Below are 16,202 nucleotides of genomic sequence, written 5' to 3' on the forward strand. Positions count from 1 at the left end.
AATATAAAATAATATAAAAACTAATTTCATAATCTACTGAAACTATAATTTTAATTATATTATATAGCAAAATTTTATTCAATTAACTTATTTTAAAAGGTATAAATTATTAAATAATTTATTTAAATTAGTATTCAATATTTATGATTAAACACCAAAAAAAAAATCAACCATTTACTCACAACAATATTAAATATTAAATATTAAATTCAACTAGTCGTACAATTTTAAAATAATTATACTTGTTAGTTTCATTAAATTTTTCCCATATTTTACTACACAAAAGTCAATATCATATATAATATGGCTTCCGATCTAATCCTATAGACAATCCAGACCAATCACAACTTCCAAAGGTTGGATAAATTATAGAATAAGATATAGTTTCATTATTCCCAAAAGAAAAAAAAAAAGGAAAAAAAAACAAAAAAAGCCCCAACAAAAGAAGAGAACAGTCCGAGAAATCGCATCATCCGTCTAGTGTTCTTTCCTTTCCGCATCCTCTGAATCATATTCTTCTTCGTCATTGTCCTCCTCCTCAATGCCCTCAAAATCATAGATGGCGCTTGGGCCATATTTTTTTAGATCAGCTTCACTAGTTTCTGCATACCGAGCTTCCTTCCCATTTTTCATGCCTCGGTGTTTCACTAGAAGCCAACGCAGTAGCCTATCTTCCTTGTTCAGGTATTGCAGCTCCTTATTGATGTTGGGGGTAGACATCATTGTCATTTGCATCAGTTGGCCCTATACCATGCATACAACAGAGACAGGTCTTTAATACTCACAGATGAAAGCATCTTCCACGAAAAGGGGGAGGAAATACAACTCTACATAGACCAGAAAGCACCACAATGAAACTCATCTTGTAGCAATCTGAACAAGCTCCAAAATAGAATTAGCAAATGCTAAAATAGATGAAGAATAGATGTCAGCTTGGATAACCCTCTTTCATGGAGTTTAGTTTAAAACGATGGCCAAGAAGAGCTAATTTGAAAATAGAGATCTTTTAGTTTGATTGAATCCCTTAAATTTTAGGGTGTGGCTTCTCAACATCTACTAATGTTGGCAACATATACATATAGAAGAAGTTACAAACAGGATATTACGACGAACAAGCTTCCTACCATTTTTCTTCTTCAGAAAATAAATAAATAAATAAATATACAGTGAGCCTTAAGTCCGGGCATCCGGATTGTGTTAAAATAACGACCTGATCCTCATAGCTGTTGGATGTATGTCATGATATACAACAGCTGAAAATTCGTAGAAATGACAAGAATATATATATATATATATATATATAGAACACACTACAAAGTTAAAACATCCCTATAATCATTCTTAAACCTCTTCTGCTTACAATGGATGAAAAAGTTTCAAAACCTAGGAACCAAGACATGCCGGTCCAAATCTTCCATTTTAACCGGACTAAGAATTATGTCAGCCTAATTTCACAACAGACCCTCCCTGACCTGCACAAGATTCCATCCTTTTTGATAGGTTTCACAATAGTAGAAATGACAAGATAAAGAAAATGTGAAATACTACAGCTAACAAAACAAATTTACCTCCATCACCAAACCAACCATTATCCAGAACTGAAGATTTTACACTGTTTATTCCGATTGACAAATGACAATCGTGACCGATGAATATACAATTGGAAAAGAAAGAAGAAAGGATAATAGAAATCCATCTATTATATTCAACAAAATTTCAGCAGCTTAAAGTTATCTTTAAATCACAATTTCTCCCAATAAGATCATGTGCCAATAATTTGATACAGCAATTGGCTTAGTTCATTGCATAAAAAAAGAGAAGCAAACTAGCAAAAGACAAAATAAATATGGGACCACATTACACTAAACTCAGACCATAACAAATGTTCGAGAATTCACACGAAATGAGAACCAGGGCTTATCAATATCTTGCAATTATTTACTAATTAATTAAATGAATTATGCTGAATCCATTCTCTTCAGAGAGAAGCAAATATATAGTGAAAGATTCATATACAAAGGGAATCAACAATTCTAATTTTCAGGATTCCCTATAGGCTATAATCTAGATACCACAGTTGACATCACCACATGAATCCTTCGAAAATACTGCCAGAATTGAACTCCCAAGTAGGAATAAGCTGAAAGAATTATATAACTGGTTAATTTGGCAAACACCAGCAAACTAAATAGGCCCATTACATGCTATAATCAGAACGATTTTCTCATGACAAGACGTCTCTACTCCCTATTAAAACTATCGTACAAATATCAAATTCAATTAACATAAGACGCTCTAGGCTTCGAAATCAAACTTAAACACTAAACCAAAAGTACAGAACAAAATAAGAATTGAAAAGAAATAGTGGTTTTGATTCACCTGATAGTATCTTCCATCGAGCTTCTTGATGCCATAACCCAATTGAACAGTCCCAAATGATGTGATATCAGTAAGAACCCCATTTCTGCCGTAGACATGTTTCCCAACTCGAGCTACTAATTCCATCAACGACTCCTTCCTCACGTGGGGTTTCAGCAGCAGCATACAATCATAAAGCGGCATCTTTACCTCCAAAAAAGAATTAAATTCTGCTGCCAAAAACAAAGTGACTCCTTCAATTAGAGAAAAGTTTTAACTACTGAACTGAAAATAGAGATCGAAAATCCGTTGGTTACATAAACCCCAAGTGAGTTTAGGGTTTTGATTTGCTTCAGAGATTTGATCGCTGGATCTGATATGGATGCGGATTGACCCAATCAGGCGCGGCCCATGATGTCGAAGCTGCATTTGTTTTTTATGGTTACTAAAAAAAATTGGAGTAATAATATTCAGGGCCCCTAGTTTTATTGAAATCATAACTAATGACGGTTTTCTTAATTTTTATTTTTATTTTATTTTTTAATTTTCTTAATTTAGAAGGGAGAACCGAGAGTATAAATTAATGATACACCCCATTTGCCCACCAAATCCTCATGCGTGTGACAGGATAAATCGCACCATTGAATCCTAATCAGATAAGTTTATTGTGGCGGACCGCTTAGATTTATCACAGACAGAGATTAAATTAATGCGTGTGGATTTGCTCAGCAAAAATTTTCTAAAAACCGGATACGCTAGTAGTAACATGCGTTCAACAATGAGCCGCCTTGTACAGTTAGCGAATCATGGTATATTTAGCAAGCGAACAACCCACATTGACAAGACCAAGCAAGTGAGCTCGATTTCTAAAAATCTCTACACATTTCTTATATATATATATATTTCCACACTTATATATACATAAACCTCTTAAACTTATAAGATATTTAGGCAACTTGCACCATATTGGTAAGAGAATTATTTATATCTATGGCACTTGAAATGGCAAATAAACTCATATAAACTCAAATAATCCAATTTGCGTTCAACCCGTATGGAATATTTAAAATATTCAGACGTTTTTCTTAACCCAGATGTTTCCGGTCCAGTTTTGGGTTCATTGAACCCGGGCTTTTGGAACTCAAACCCGGATTATATTTTTTTTTAATTTTTAAAATTAATAAATTTTAATTATTGATTATAAATATAAAAGCAAAAAGTTAAGAAAAAAAAAAACAAAAACAACCCTAAAAATCTAAAGCCTCGCGAGCTCACCCCAGCCGCATACTCTAATCTTCCTTATCCACCATCATCAAAGCAGCCGTCTCCTCTAATCAAATCAGGGATCTTGTCTTTTCATTTTTGTTTTACTGCTATTCAACTTGCTGAAGCTTATAATGCATATTAATTTTGCCAAGAAAACAAAAAACAAAAAGGCCACGACCACGAAAGGAAGCTTGAAACGATGGCTTATTGTGAGATTGAGTAGGCTGTGATGGTGTTAAATGAGGGGCAATTGACTGATTTTGTGTAATATGGGTAAGAGTGGGGTGGCTATCTCATCGAGATCATGAGGGCGTTGTGTGTGGGGGTGTGAAGTGTGAACCACTTAAAGAGTGATGCACAAAGGCGGCAGGAGAGGGGTCGCGTGTTGTCGTTTCAGGAAAGCGCTTTATTATGAACAACAAAATAGCTTTGTGTATTATCCCCTTATATATAAGCAAAAAATACACATAAACCTGTGTCCCAATGCCTTTCACTTTTTTGACCTACTTCTGATACTGAGCCTGTACACAGACACGAAATCTACAGTGTCTTGCTTAACAAGCTAGCCATATCTAATGCTTTTTTGTCGAGTAGGTTGTTATTTCTCCACAGTCCTTGCTCTCTATGTGCTAATGCTCTGCTGATTATTCGTCTCTTCAACTACGGGCATTATTCTTTTCCAGAACCAGTGCTTTCTCCACAAGAGTATCATTTCTTCAATGGGGACTCCCTTGGTTTCCGGCAGGAAGAAGTAAACGAATATGGTCATGATGGTAACCCATCCGGCAAAGAAGAGGAAGATACCGAACTTGAAGGAACATAGGAGTGTTAGGAAGATCTGAGCTATTACAAATGTGAAGAAAAGGTTTACGGCCACTGTAATGCTTTGTCCTGCTGATCGCGTTTCTAATGGGAATATCTCACTTGGCACTGTCCAGCCAAGAGGTCCCCACGACCATCCAAAAGCTAAAACAAATAGGCAAATCACCACCACCACCAGTATTGAGAAGGATTTTGATAGTTCTTGGTTGGGTCCAAACTTGAGCCCCAGGATTATGGACACTATGACCTGTTTCCCATCATCACACAAGAAAACAACAATTAGCTCAAGCTGAAGTTGTTCCAATTACGAGGCTTTTTACTGATCTGGAAGTGTTATCCTATTGTTGGATAATCTAATAATTTACAGCAACAGCAGTGTTAATTTATCTTTACCTGGCATGTGATCATTTGTATTCCCCCACTTATGAGTAAAGCTCTTCGACCAAGTTTATCAACAGTCGCAATAGAAATGAGTGTAGAAGATGCAAGAACTGCTCCAGTCATAGCAGAGGAATAGAGTGAAGCATCTCCCTTAAATCCCATAGACTGGAACAAAACTGGAGCATAGAAGAGAATGGAATTGATGCCTGTGAGGATCTGAAACATCGGCATGAATATTGCCATAACCAATTGCGGCCTGTTCCTTCTCTCAAGAATGTTTCTAAACGGGTGCTTTATGGAGTTAGCCAATTCACTTGCATCTACCATGTCTTGATACTCCGCATTGACCTCTTTGGTTCCTCTGATTTTCTCTAGGACTCTTCTCCCTTCCTCCTTTTTCCCTCTTTCGATTAAGCTGTTAGGTGTTTCAGGGAGAAGTATTCCTCCCACTGTCATCATTAAAGCCGGTGCCGCTGCTAGACCAAGTGAGAGCCTCCATCCCCACGTCTCGAGCTTTTGTGTTCCATAATTGATCATGTTTGCTGTAAATATCCCCAGGGTTGTTGCCAATTGAAACATCATGTTCAGGCCTCCTCGAAGATGGGTTGGAGCCATCTCTGATAGATATAGCGGAACAGCCTTAAAGTGAAACAGCAAAAGGAGCACATTACTTTCCGAAACATAAAACTGAAAAGTTAATAATCTGCTGTCTTTGAATCAATAACATTCAATGAGAATTTCTCAGCGGATACATCATTGCAAAAGGTAGGCAGGATACCTGATTTCCAAAACCAATGCCAACGCCGAGGAGGATCCGGCCTGTAAGAAGCATAGCTAGGTTGGCAGCTGCAGCATTTAAGGCTGCTCCAAGAAGAAAGCTGATACCACCACAGATTATACTAGCACGACGCCCATAATCCCTAGTAACTGGAGATGCTACAAAGGATGCAACCAATCCAGCAAGGTATAGAGAAGACGTAAATGCTGCAAGCCCCTGATTGTCATACTTGCAATAGTTGTTTTCGTGTGCATGCTTCTTCTTTAGGTACACATCATGGAAGAATTTCTTAAGAAATGCATCCATAGATGTAACTCCTCCTGCCAATCAATCATTGAACTATCAGTCAGGAAGAAATGCCCCGCATCCATCCATCCCAAATAGAATTTGTCAGCTGATTCTGTTATTTTCTAAAAGTTTAAAACAAGGTTTCTAATAGAAGTTAAAAAGTAAATTCTTTTTTAATATGATTGAACCATAACTTCTTCAGGATAAGGACGACTAAAATATCATTATTGAAGTAAATTGTCATTAATATCAATGAATTACTTTTTGGATAAGAATAGAACCCATATTTTGATCCCCTCTGTGTTGGCTGCTGGTATAATTCAACAGATTCTAAACAAAGTGAAAAGGGGATCCGAATTATCAAAGGCTAATTCCCCTTCCCCAACAACACCCCACCCCCCAACCACCAAAAAAAAAAAAAATCTTCTGGAAGATCTAAGCAGTTAAAAATTTGAACTTTCAAGTTTCAATTAGTTGTAATTCTGAACAAAAACCATTAAGCCAACCAACCAACCAAAAAGGGAAAAAAACTGAAAGAAAAGAAAAGGACAGGGTATAATTCTGATCCTATACTGCAAGATATGCAACAGTGAAATTTCCAATCAGACATTTCAAGTTCTTACTATCTTATTGCTCTATAACAAAAAGATATTGATTAATCTAGGATAAAAAGAGATGGAAAAGGTACCTGAAATTCCAATATCATACCCAAAAATGGAGCCTCCAATGGCAGCAACAAAGCACGCAACAATCACAGAAGGTGTGACCTTCCCTTGATACTGCTCAGCTCTCTCCTTTGCTACCCCCGCTGGACCAAGAGACCCTCCTGCCATTTTCAAGATCCTCTTCTTCCTTCTTTCTGTCCTCTCAAAAACCAGACACAAAACACTGAAAAACAAAAGCTTGTTTCCTCGCTCAAACTGGCATGAGATTGAAAATTACTTGTTTTTTTTTTTTTTCTGGGGGTCTATTATACAGGACCAGTTGTTCAAGTCTCGTAGCTCCATATATATAGATAGATATTTTACAGAGATTGTATGACATTTGACATATCATATGCATATATATTTATCTTTGTAAGTGCCCTTTATTAATTATCTAGATTATTGCCATAGTTGTTACAAATGACAACTATTTCTGGTAAATAATTTTTTTTTTTTTTTTAATTTTGCAAAATAAGAAACTGTTGTCATTTGATAAGGCTTCCAATAGCAGCCATTGAGCGAATATGAAAGCCTTATTAATCCAGGGAAGAAATCAACCAGGAAAATGAAAATACGTATTATCCCAAGTAATTAAATGGGACCGTTTTGCTAGGAAACAGACAAGAAACGACAGTGAATACATTTTACACCAAATCTCTTAAAAAGAAATTGATTAAATAGGAAACTGCGTTCCAAGAGTACTTTCTTAAAAATAAATACACAAAAATATTTGAAAGTGTTTTTATAAGGGGAAAAAAAACCTTATTAGTAGGATGCATTTCAAGAGTGTGCTTTCTTATAAATTGTTGTTATGAAAAAATAATAATAATAAATTAAGATTTGAATTTGAATGGCTAATTAATTAAACTAGTAATTAGGTAAACCCATGCTATTAATTTTTTTTTTTTTTTTATGTCATAAGTTATGATTACATTTCTCAAATCTGTTGAAACTTATACATCTGAAGAAAAATTGAGTTTGATATATTGATTGATTGATTGCACAAATATGGTCTATATAGACGGACCCGTTGGGAGATATTTTGGTAGTGAGGGTCTGAGGATGGGTTTTGTGTTTTTCCAATTGAGTTTGATATATTGATTTCACAAGTATTCATGTCTTGTTTATGGTTGGTGCATACTTCAATGACTTTGTTTTGCTGTTCTTGTGTTGTATGTACATATGTGCGTCGTCTCATTCTGATTCTCACAACTCACAAATGGCATTGTTGTTTGTTTCTGAATCACTAGTGATCCACAATTTCTAATCAATTTTTTCCATTTTAGGGTGGTGGGCTTTGCTTGTTGCCCTCTACAATTCTCTAGATTTGATAGTGACACAATCTTAAAACTTCAAAGAGAATAGTTAGAGGTCACTCAATGAGGAGCGGCTGCCACCATTACGTTTAGTGCAAAAGCTTCAATGGTATGGTGGATGTGTTTATTTGATCATTAACAGTTCACTCCTTGTTGTTTGTTAAATATGAGATTAAGTGGAAGGTTTCAAAATTTTAACACATCTTTTTCCTCTGCACTTTTCTAAATCTTCCTCAATTTTTTTCCCCGTTTCTCTAATCACTCGTATATAATTGATTCTTCTTTTCTTCATCTACTAAAAGCCCAACAATGCTTGGTAAATTTTTAAAAACTAAATATTTCATATGTTTCTCCATTTCTAATAGTAACTTTTAAAAGTAAGCCTTTTTTTTTTTTTTAATCTTATGCAACTTCTCTTTCTTCTCAAAACAAATAAATAAATGGATATGTGATAACATTTTCAGACTTTGTAACGGCTAAAAAAAAGTATGTCTTATGGTTGGATAAATTCAATAGATCGATTCATTACAAACCCTTCTTACTATCTTTGAAAATTTAAAAACTAAAATTATTTATGAAAAGCTAATTACGAAGAAGGAGAGTAAACATGATTAAAACACAAAAAAAGGACTTAAGAAGAAGAAGATGAGAAGAAATGCACAGTAGGAGAGGGATTAAGAAAAAGAAAGAAACAGTAAAATTTTAAAATTTAATAATAATTATTATTTATTATGAGGGCTTAGATGTTGAAATATTAAAACTTATGATTTTCTTTTATTTTACGGCCAACAATAAGGATTGTTTTGTAATGTAGGCAGGGGGCAACGTAGTTTTTGTCTATTTGTTCCACTCATATCAACTATCAAGACCGAAACCTATGTAAATGTGTACGTCATTCTGATAACCATCCATCTATTGACTTTTTTTTGTTTTTTTTCACTTGTAATCTTAGCATTAATTTTCATTCTTCTAATGAGTATGAATGAATCAGTCCTCGTTTTTTAATTAATTTTGTGAATATGAGTGGTCGATATAGTTAATAATTTCTAACTTTGTAGACTTTGTATTTAGAAAATTTATTAGAAGATTTGAAAATAACGATTTGAGATTCCATAAATTTACATCATGTTGATTGTCACAAGTTTGAATTTTCCTTTTTTCTTTTTGGTGGTGGAGATTTGTGGATCGATTGATGCCTCCTAGCTGTTAGTGTCAGCCATGGAGGGATACTTTTGTTTGGCGTTTTCTTTATTTTTTGTTTAGTTTCTACTTTCTATTTATTATTAGGGTCCCGCTAAGTTACGTTAAACGTAACGTACGTCCCACACACAACAATAATTTTTGGTAACCGAGCCCACAACTGTTGCTGTGTGGCGTACGTTACGTTAAACGTAACGTAGCGCCAGTCTTATTATTATATTTTTCAACTCTCAATTAAATACGCCTCATCAATAATTTTATTGTAATAATTGAGTTTGACACATCTTTCTCATTGCCTATATTTTAAGTTTTTCATCAACAAGAATATAATAACTCTTCAAATAATAATTTTTCTTCATACAAGTTAGTGATTTTTATTTTTCATATGCTAAATAAGAAGAATATACACATGGAATAAAATCTTCTCTTGTACATATATATATATAATGTGTATATTAAGTGTGAATTTTTATTACAGGCATTAGAAAGTGGATCATGGTGGGTGGGTGGGTGTATATATTCCTCAAGAGTTGTTCATAATTTCTCATTTTGGAATCAGGCTTATCTTATTATTTAATTAATAAGCAATCTAATTGGAAAGTAGTGATATTTATTAAAAACCTTTTTCCCTAACTTGAAATTAAATTAATGATTATTATCATTCTATTGCGGTCCAGAATTTTACGATCTTAAATTGCAAAACTATCACCATCAATCAATCATGTTGCTTATCAAACTCTTACTTTATCAAATTCAAAATCACTAAGCAACCCCCATTTGTAACGCCAAAAGATTTTTATTTATGTATTTATTTATTCTGGTAAGTTTAATAAATTTTATTCTCGTTGAAGTCCTTTTATTTATGTAATGGTTGAGGATATTTAAGCTCACCAAATAATTCTCCAAACTCACTTTACTATTAAAAAGTTTATTACTTAATTACCCATAACCTAAATTTTTATAATAGACAAAAAAAAAAAATTATTATTATATAAAATTATTTTACTTTCAATCTCTCTTTGAACCCACCGCAAAACTCAATCAAAGTACACTTTTATTTCTCCTCTTGTTGAGAGTGAACAAGCGTAACACTCCAAAGTTGAGCCTTTTCCAACTTTTGTTTCTTTTTCTAATAATTTGGGCATATAGTTTTTTATACTGAATATTATTTAATTTCATCGTATCTTTTGATTCAAATCTCTTTAAAATTCAATTAATTAAAAAAAAAATCTCTTTATAACTTAATATGTTTAAGTTCTCTCTGTAGAATGGTGCAATTTGTTTCCAGCAAAATTTTGAAGCATCCTAAAATTTATATTTTAAGAACCAAATGATAACAATTTAATTTAATTTGTGGTCTACTCAAAATTTTTTAATTGGAAAAAAAAGAAAAGCACATCTCAACTATAAACATTAAACAATAACCAAATTGTAGTGCACCTGAGCAAGTTAGAAGAAACGGAGGCTGCTGCGATTATACATTTTCAGTGTTTTTGGCTTTCTCTCTCTCTCTCTCACTGTTTCATTTGTTACCTTTTACAATAGGTATTCATGTGAGTTTATAAAGTAAATTTTAAAATTTAGTACGAGTTAAATAAGAAATTGGGTACTGGATTCAAACAGTCCCACCATTTTACAATAGACATTGACCTTTGATTAAATTATAGTGTATCTATGAATGAGATTTTAATTTTTTTAATTGATAAGTGATGGCAGAATCCATGCGGGGGCAGCTCCCCATTCTGTTTAAAATGGTTTAATCCATTTTAATAAATCACCATGATAACTAATATCTTATAATTCACCTTAACTCATTTATTTAATCACCAAGATCCAGTGATCCACCATCTAAGTTAATTGTCTAAGTCAATGACCACTTAAATATAAGTTAATTAAGTTGGCCTTATCCCTCTATAAAAAAAATAAAAAAACATGCGAGGATGTTACTAATAAATAAAAAAATTTAAAAAAAACATGTTATTTTGGTGAGTTCTACTCTCTCTCTCTCTCTCTCTCTCTCTCTCTATATATATATATATATAGAGTAAGAATATCACTAAAAAAAAAAACACATATATCAATACAATGAAATATATAATGAGGATGTTATTAACAAATAAAAAAAAAATAGATTTGAATGTACTAACTACAGATAAAAAGATATAATCTCTAATAGGATCCCTCTAAGTTACATGCATGTACCTTACAACCCTCTCACATGAATAGTAAATGGACCCACATCATTCACTATTCATGTGAAAGGGTTGTAAGGTACATGCATGTAACTTAGCATTAGCCTCTCTAATATGTTAAAATCTGTAATTTTATAATACAAACTGCAAAACTCTTCTGCACGCAAGTGTCTATATCATATTAGAACAAGAAAAAGGGTTTTAAATAAATAAATAAATAAATAAAGAATGTGACTAAAAAATTACTCCTCCTTCAGACTTGACTCTCAACTCTCAAGCTATCCCGGCATTTCTTGGTTCTTGAAGAGCATATGCTGCTTTTACTTCAGTAAGTATACGTTTCTCCTCAAAATACGCTGCTCAAGAAGCCCCTGCACGCAATCGAGAAGAAAAATTATATTGTTGTTAAATCTTAAATGTCGAGTGATGATTATATTTTAAACATTTATAGATATACGTTATTTACCAAAATCCCGAGGCTTTTTTTTCTCGATTTCTGCGAGTACAGAGTAAAATGCAGGAATCAGTAGAAAGAAATAAAAGATGATACAGTATACGGTCCATATAATCTACGTACCTCGGCTTTCCTAGGAAGGCGTCGTTAATGTCATCGCTACTTGGCTTCTCAGTGAATGTAGACAAGATGACATACTTCTCTCCACCAGACGGTACATCAACTCTCTTGTATAACTCGTAACCATATGGGTAAGTCATCCTGAAATATATTATACATATATAAGGGGGGCCGAGTATTTATCTGCGAACCAACATTGGGTTTGGGTATATATTTGATCATTTTAGTTACCTGAGAGCACCCATGATTGGATACTGAGTTCCTGCGTAATAAAGAAGCCGAAAGAAGTAGCAATTTTCGAAAGAAGCAGCATACTCCAATCTCTTATCTCGACCCATTGTCTATAAACAAATTAAATGGCCAATTAATTAGTAACGCATGTGCTAGCTATTAATTAATGTTAAAATATCATCTTAGGTCGCTAGCTGCTTTACTTACTTGCATAATGCCACTTGAACCAGGTAAATCCTGCATTTAAGAATATCCGTAATGTATTATTAGCTGCCGATATGTATACATACAAGTATCAATCTACACATATTTTAAGACATTGCAGTCTTGCAGCAAACCATTTCAACGCCAGCCGTTACCTATAATGATGAAACTACATACAGTAGATATTTACCAGGGGAAGTACGGTAAGATAACGTGTATCAGTGTTCAATACCAGGAGCAGCTATTGCTTTAATCATTTATTATTCTTTTGGAACCGCATTAACCATGCAAAAATCTTTCAACGAGGAAAAAAAAAAAAAAAAAACAACAATCCACTAAATTGTAACCTTGAGCCTTGGATTGATAAGAATAACGGGCCGAGTCCCAGCAGCATCAGTCATAGCTTTCATATCCTGCATAAAAATTTTTAAGTTGAGAATTGAAAGCTAAGTGTAAAGCATATAGGCCTCTCAAAATTCACAATTGAGCAGTTCAGTCCAAGCTTCTTACATCTATAATACAATTCCCCACAGCATTTTGGGGAGCGACTAAGATGAACATGTCATCTTGTTCATCAACTTCGTTGGCACCTGCAATTAAGATCATACAAATTATTACTTAACCAAGTTGTAAAAAGAAAATTCCACACAATATCTGTTGTTTTATCACAGTTTGTTACTCAGTTATCTACCTATAGAGCCAATCTCGACAAACGTCCCCTTAGCACCATAATCACCCCAATCCATGAACTCCAAAATCCTACGAGTACCAGCTAGTTGCAGTGGCATTCCAGCAAGTGCTCCTTCCCCCATGGACCCTTGAACACAGACCTAAAAGACAGATGAAAGATAACAAGTCTAAGCAAACAACATTAACGCATATTCAATGTTCAAATTGTTGTGCCATTAATGCCAAATATACCTTGACACGTTTTCCATCATCAGCAAATGAAAGAGCAATAACTCTAACAAGTTCCATCAAGGTCCCTATTCGATAAACATCCTGTTCATAATAAAATAAGGGTAAATCCAAACAGTTTGATGAAGAAATTTTAGTTTTTAAAGGATAGACCCCCTTACCATTTCCGGGTTCAGTTCAGGAATATTAATCTCCACCTGCCAATATGTCATGCAAATTTAGAAAAAACAAAAATTAAGTTGCCTCTTGGTGGGTTAATGAAATCAATCCCAACAAAAAATGTTATATATATTAATAATCTGACCTTCAATCGAGTTCTTCCATCATTTACAGCCCTCTGTGTTGCTTGTAGCACATCATCATAGAAATAATTCCTGATTTCTCTAGAATGAGGAATGTTATTCAATCTAGTGGGAATTCCTTTCCAGTTATCCTGAAAACTTTTAAAGCAAAATAAGAAAAGATACTTGTACAGACCTACTCATTGCAACTTTGTGTAGATGAAGAAATGGTGTTAGTATAAAACAGTGTATGCATTATACCTGGCTTGACGATGCCTGATTTGATTGGCTCTTATGTTCATGCACTGGTTTTACTGAAATAGAAGAGGAAACAAGACAGAGTTAGATGTATGACAGAAGTTACATTTTTAACGTTATATAGCAAACAGAAATCCCCATAACAGAACTCAAATTATAGAAACATTTACCTGCTGTTGTTTTTTTCATCTTCTCTCTCTTAGCTTGAGACAACAAAGATTCAATATCTGCAAAAACCATTTCTTTCGGCCGGTTTCCATCAATCTGTACTTCAAGAGTTAGTGAAAAGATTGAAAGAGATAACAATAGGGTTCGGCAAAAGAATTATAGAAAATTATTCAAAGATTCAATCACCTTTTTCGTAATGTTTGCGTAAGTGGACAAGATTGCTTTTGCATTTTGTTTGTATATTTCCAGTCGAGATTTCACCTATACGTAAAATATAAAAGAGATGTGTCAGGTTCTGTCAATAGCAGGATTCAAGAAAAGAGTAGTAAATTTCCTGACAGGAAACTATAATGAACAACTTATTACAACTAAAATTGCCGTGCCTCGTAAGGGGAGACATGACACAAAATCATGCCGAGATCTCAAGAATATAGATCAGAAGGAAATGATAAAGCATGATCAAACAAGTTCAATCCTATATGCAGGTTATACATGAAGTTTTCTCATACTTTTTCCTCAGTGTCATCTGGACGGGGTACAAGTCTTGCTTTAATTTCCTCTGTCTCTGGAGGAAAATTTGTCAGATGGTAAATTTTTCCTGTCTCTGGGTCAAGCCTTCTCCCAACGCATCTGTCGATTAGAATTTCATCAGGAACCTGAGTATTAAGAAATAACATCATGTAAAAGAGACATTTCTATTTCAAGGAGAATTGTTTTCTAATGACAAGTTAAAAGTTCTTCATGATGATCGTGAAACATACGAAGCACCATTCTTTATCAGTATCAAACATCATCCTTACTTATATTAGCATTCATAAACTAAAACCTTCAGTGAGCAAGATGAATGTTTACATTTATAAATCACATATACATATAATGTTAGATCAACCCAAATATCAGAAGTGCTAAATTACAGACTAAACTAAAAAGAGGATTTGCAAGCACATACATCTAAGACAACATAAACATCTGGTCTGATCTTCAGGTTTTCAAGACTTTGTGCTTGGGCAAAACTCCGTGGATACCCATCTAGAAGCCACCCCTTTGTTTTAGCATCTTCATGTGATAATCGAGCTGTTACCATCTGCAAATGAAAATGTTTATTTTCTGAAGTACTAAAGAAAGGTAAAGGAAAACACCAAACCAGTAGGTGAATTCATAAAATACAGCTGTCACGATTTCATCTGGAACCAGCTGACCGGCATTCATGAACTCCTTTGCTTTGTTCCCAATTTCTGACCCAGTTGATACTTCAGCTCTCAGTAGATCCCCAGTTGATATGTGCACCAACCCAAACTGTAGAACAAGAGGCATAAGTCATGGTTGCAATCCGAAAAAAGGGGGGAAAAAACCATTACAGCTGAAATTCCTAGACTGTAGCACAAAACAAATCAATCACAGTTCCCAGCTTCGGCTTTCACTTGCTCAAAATTGCTCAACATGGTAGTGCGGATACTAGAACTGCTAAGGAGATCACTAAACAAATGCCAATTCATGAACAAATGAATGAAGTCTTTATGATAATTAATTGTAGACATATCATAATATAAATAGTTCTTTATACATAATATGAAATGATTACCTTTTGAACAATCAATTCACACTGAGTGCCTTTGCCTGAAGCTGGAGCACCCGATATCATAACCTTTAATGGTTCACATGTCGAAGCACAAGTGACACTCAATCCCTGGTCAAAAAACAAAACAGAACAAATGATAATATATAACAACACAAGACTATATATATGTAGAACTTTCTTAACCCTTATAAACAAAACCCAGTTTTGCAATTTGCATAGAGCAGAAACAGGAAAGTACCCTACGCTCTGCCTTCGTAGCTAAGGGGTTGTTTCCGCGGACAGTATTGAATGAGACAAGGCGGCGATGGTGAAGGTGTGAAAAAGAAGGTGCAAGAGAGAGAGAGGGAGAGGGAGAAGGTAATGAAGAGGAAGAAGAGAGAGGAGAGAGATATGGAGATGTGCGGACATTGGTTGAGTGAAGAGAAGAGAGTGAAGCGGGCAACATTCTTGAAGAAAGGTCAAGTGATATCAGAGAACAGACGACTCTGTTTGGAACGCAGTTGATTGCTAGTTGGTAACGGATTAACGGACACCACTACTAATTATTTTCTTTTTCTTTTTCTTTTGTTTCTTCGAAAATTCATCGTATCATTATCTCGTCGTTCACCTTTTGTATTAAAGATTAAACCACCTACTGTATCTTAATTTTAATTTTAATTTTAATTTGTTTGTCCTAGAGCGGTT

General features: G+C 34.2%; 3 protein-coding genes across 7 annotated transcripts; all 3 read right to left on the minus strand.

Moving 5' to 3' along the window:
* Nucleotides 1–339: 339 nt before the first annotated feature.
* Nucleotides 340–2,789, minus strand: LOC18054311. The gene is made up of 2 exons (XM_006453624.2): nucleotides 2,380–2,789; nucleotides 340–744 (listed from the first exon to the last, which is right to left on the minus strand). Exons 1-2 carry the CDS (start codon nucleotides 2,560–2,562, stop codon nucleotides 478–480), a joined length of 450 nt encoding a protein of 149 aa, XP_006453687.1. The 5' UTR covers nucleotides 2,563–2,789; the 3' UTR covers nucleotides 340–477.
* Nucleotides 2,790–4,052: 1,263 nt separating this feature from the next.
* Nucleotides 4,053–7,203, minus strand: LOC18054312 (sugar carrier protein A). Its single transcript, XM_006453625.2, has 4 exons — nucleotides 6,582–7,203; nucleotides 5,606–5,925; nucleotides 4,840–5,466; nucleotides 4,053–4,693 (listed from the first exon to the last, which is right to left on the minus strand). Exons 1-4 carry the CDS (start codon nucleotides 6,724–6,726, stop codon nucleotides 4,247–4,249), a joined length of 1,539 nt encoding a protein of 512 aa, XP_006453688.1. The 5' UTR covers nucleotides 6,727–7,203; the 3' UTR covers nucleotides 4,053–4,246.
* Nucleotides 7,204–11,414: 4,211 nt separating this feature from the next.
* On the minus strand, nucleotides 11,415–16,040 carry LOC18054313 (adenylate kinase 5, chloroplastic). 5 transcript variants are annotated; one of them, XM_024178675.1, is made up of 19 exons: nucleotides 15,757–16,040; nucleotides 15,522–15,626; nucleotides 15,107–15,235; nucleotides 14,889–15,023; nucleotides 14,449–14,595; nucleotides 14,126–14,200; nucleotides 13,942–14,035; nucleotides 13,775–13,827; nucleotides 13,537–13,665; nucleotides 13,394–13,429; nucleotides 13,236–13,316; nucleotides 13,006–13,144; nucleotides 12,825–12,904; nucleotides 12,662–12,727; nucleotides 12,318–12,347; nucleotides 12,111–12,220; nucleotides 11,884–12,020; nucleotides 11,772–11,805; nucleotides 11,415–11,676 (listed from the first exon to the last, which is right to left on the minus strand). In XM_024178675.1, the coding sequence occupies exons 1-19, from the start codon at nucleotides 15,961–15,963 to the stop codon at nucleotides 11,652–11,654; spliced, it is 1,812 nt and encodes a 603-aa protein (XP_024034443.1). In that variant the 5' UTR covers nucleotides 15,964–16,040; the 3' UTR covers nucleotides 11,415–11,651. The 5 variants fall into 5 exon arrangements, with proteins under 5 accessions (XP_024034443.1, XP_006453693.1, XP_024034445.1 ...); XM_006453630.2 differs by having other exon boundaries at nucleotides 11,772–11,801; nucleotides 11,883–12,020; XM_024178677.1 differs by lacking the exon at nucleotides 15,757–16,040 and having other exon boundaries at nucleotides 15,107–15,415; nucleotides 15,522–15,613.
* Nucleotides 16,041–16,202: the final 162 nt, after the last annotated feature.

Source organism: Citrus clementina, unplaced genomic scaffold (genome assembly GCF_000493195.1).
Source record: "Citrus clementina cultivar Clemenules unplaced genomic scaffold, Citrus_clementina_v1.0 scaffold_1, whole genome shotgun sequence".
Taxonomy (NCBI): Eukaryota; Viridiplantae; Streptophyta; class Magnoliopsida; order Sapindales; family Rutaceae; genus Citrus; species Citrus x clementina.

Coding starts and splice junctions, on each gene's coding strand:
- LOC18054311 (XM_006453624.2), bottom strand. CDS start 2,562: ATGCCGCTTTATGATTGTATGCTGCTGCTGAAACCCCACGTGAGGAAG. Junction 745..2,379: donor TCGATGGAAGATACTATCAG/GTGAATCAAAAC, acceptor TGCATGGTATAG/GGCCAACTGATGCAAATGAC.
- LOC18054313 (XM_024178675.1), bottom strand. CDS start 15,963: ATGTTGCCCGCTTCACTCTCTTCTCTTCACTCAACCAATGTCCGCACA. Junction 13,666..13,774: donor ATCAGGCATCGTCAAGCCAG/GTATAATGCATA, acceptor AAAAGTTTTCAG/GATAACTGGAAAGGAATTCC. Junction 12,021..12,110: donor CCAATCATGGGTGCTCTCAG/GTAACTAAAATG, acceptor AATATATTTCAG/GATGACTTACCCATATGGTT.
- LOC18054312 (XM_006453625.2), bottom strand. CDS start 6,726: ATGGCAGGAGGGTCTCTTGGTCCAGCGGGGGTAGCAAAGGAGAGAGCT. Junction 5,926..6,581: donor GTATGATATTGGAATTTCAG/GTACCTTTTCCA, acceptor ATTGATTGGCAG/GAGGAGTTACATCTATGGAT. Junction 5,467..5,605: donor GCATTGGTTTTGGAAATCAG/GTATCCTGCCTA, acceptor TTTCACTTTAAG/GCTGTTCCGCTATATCTATC.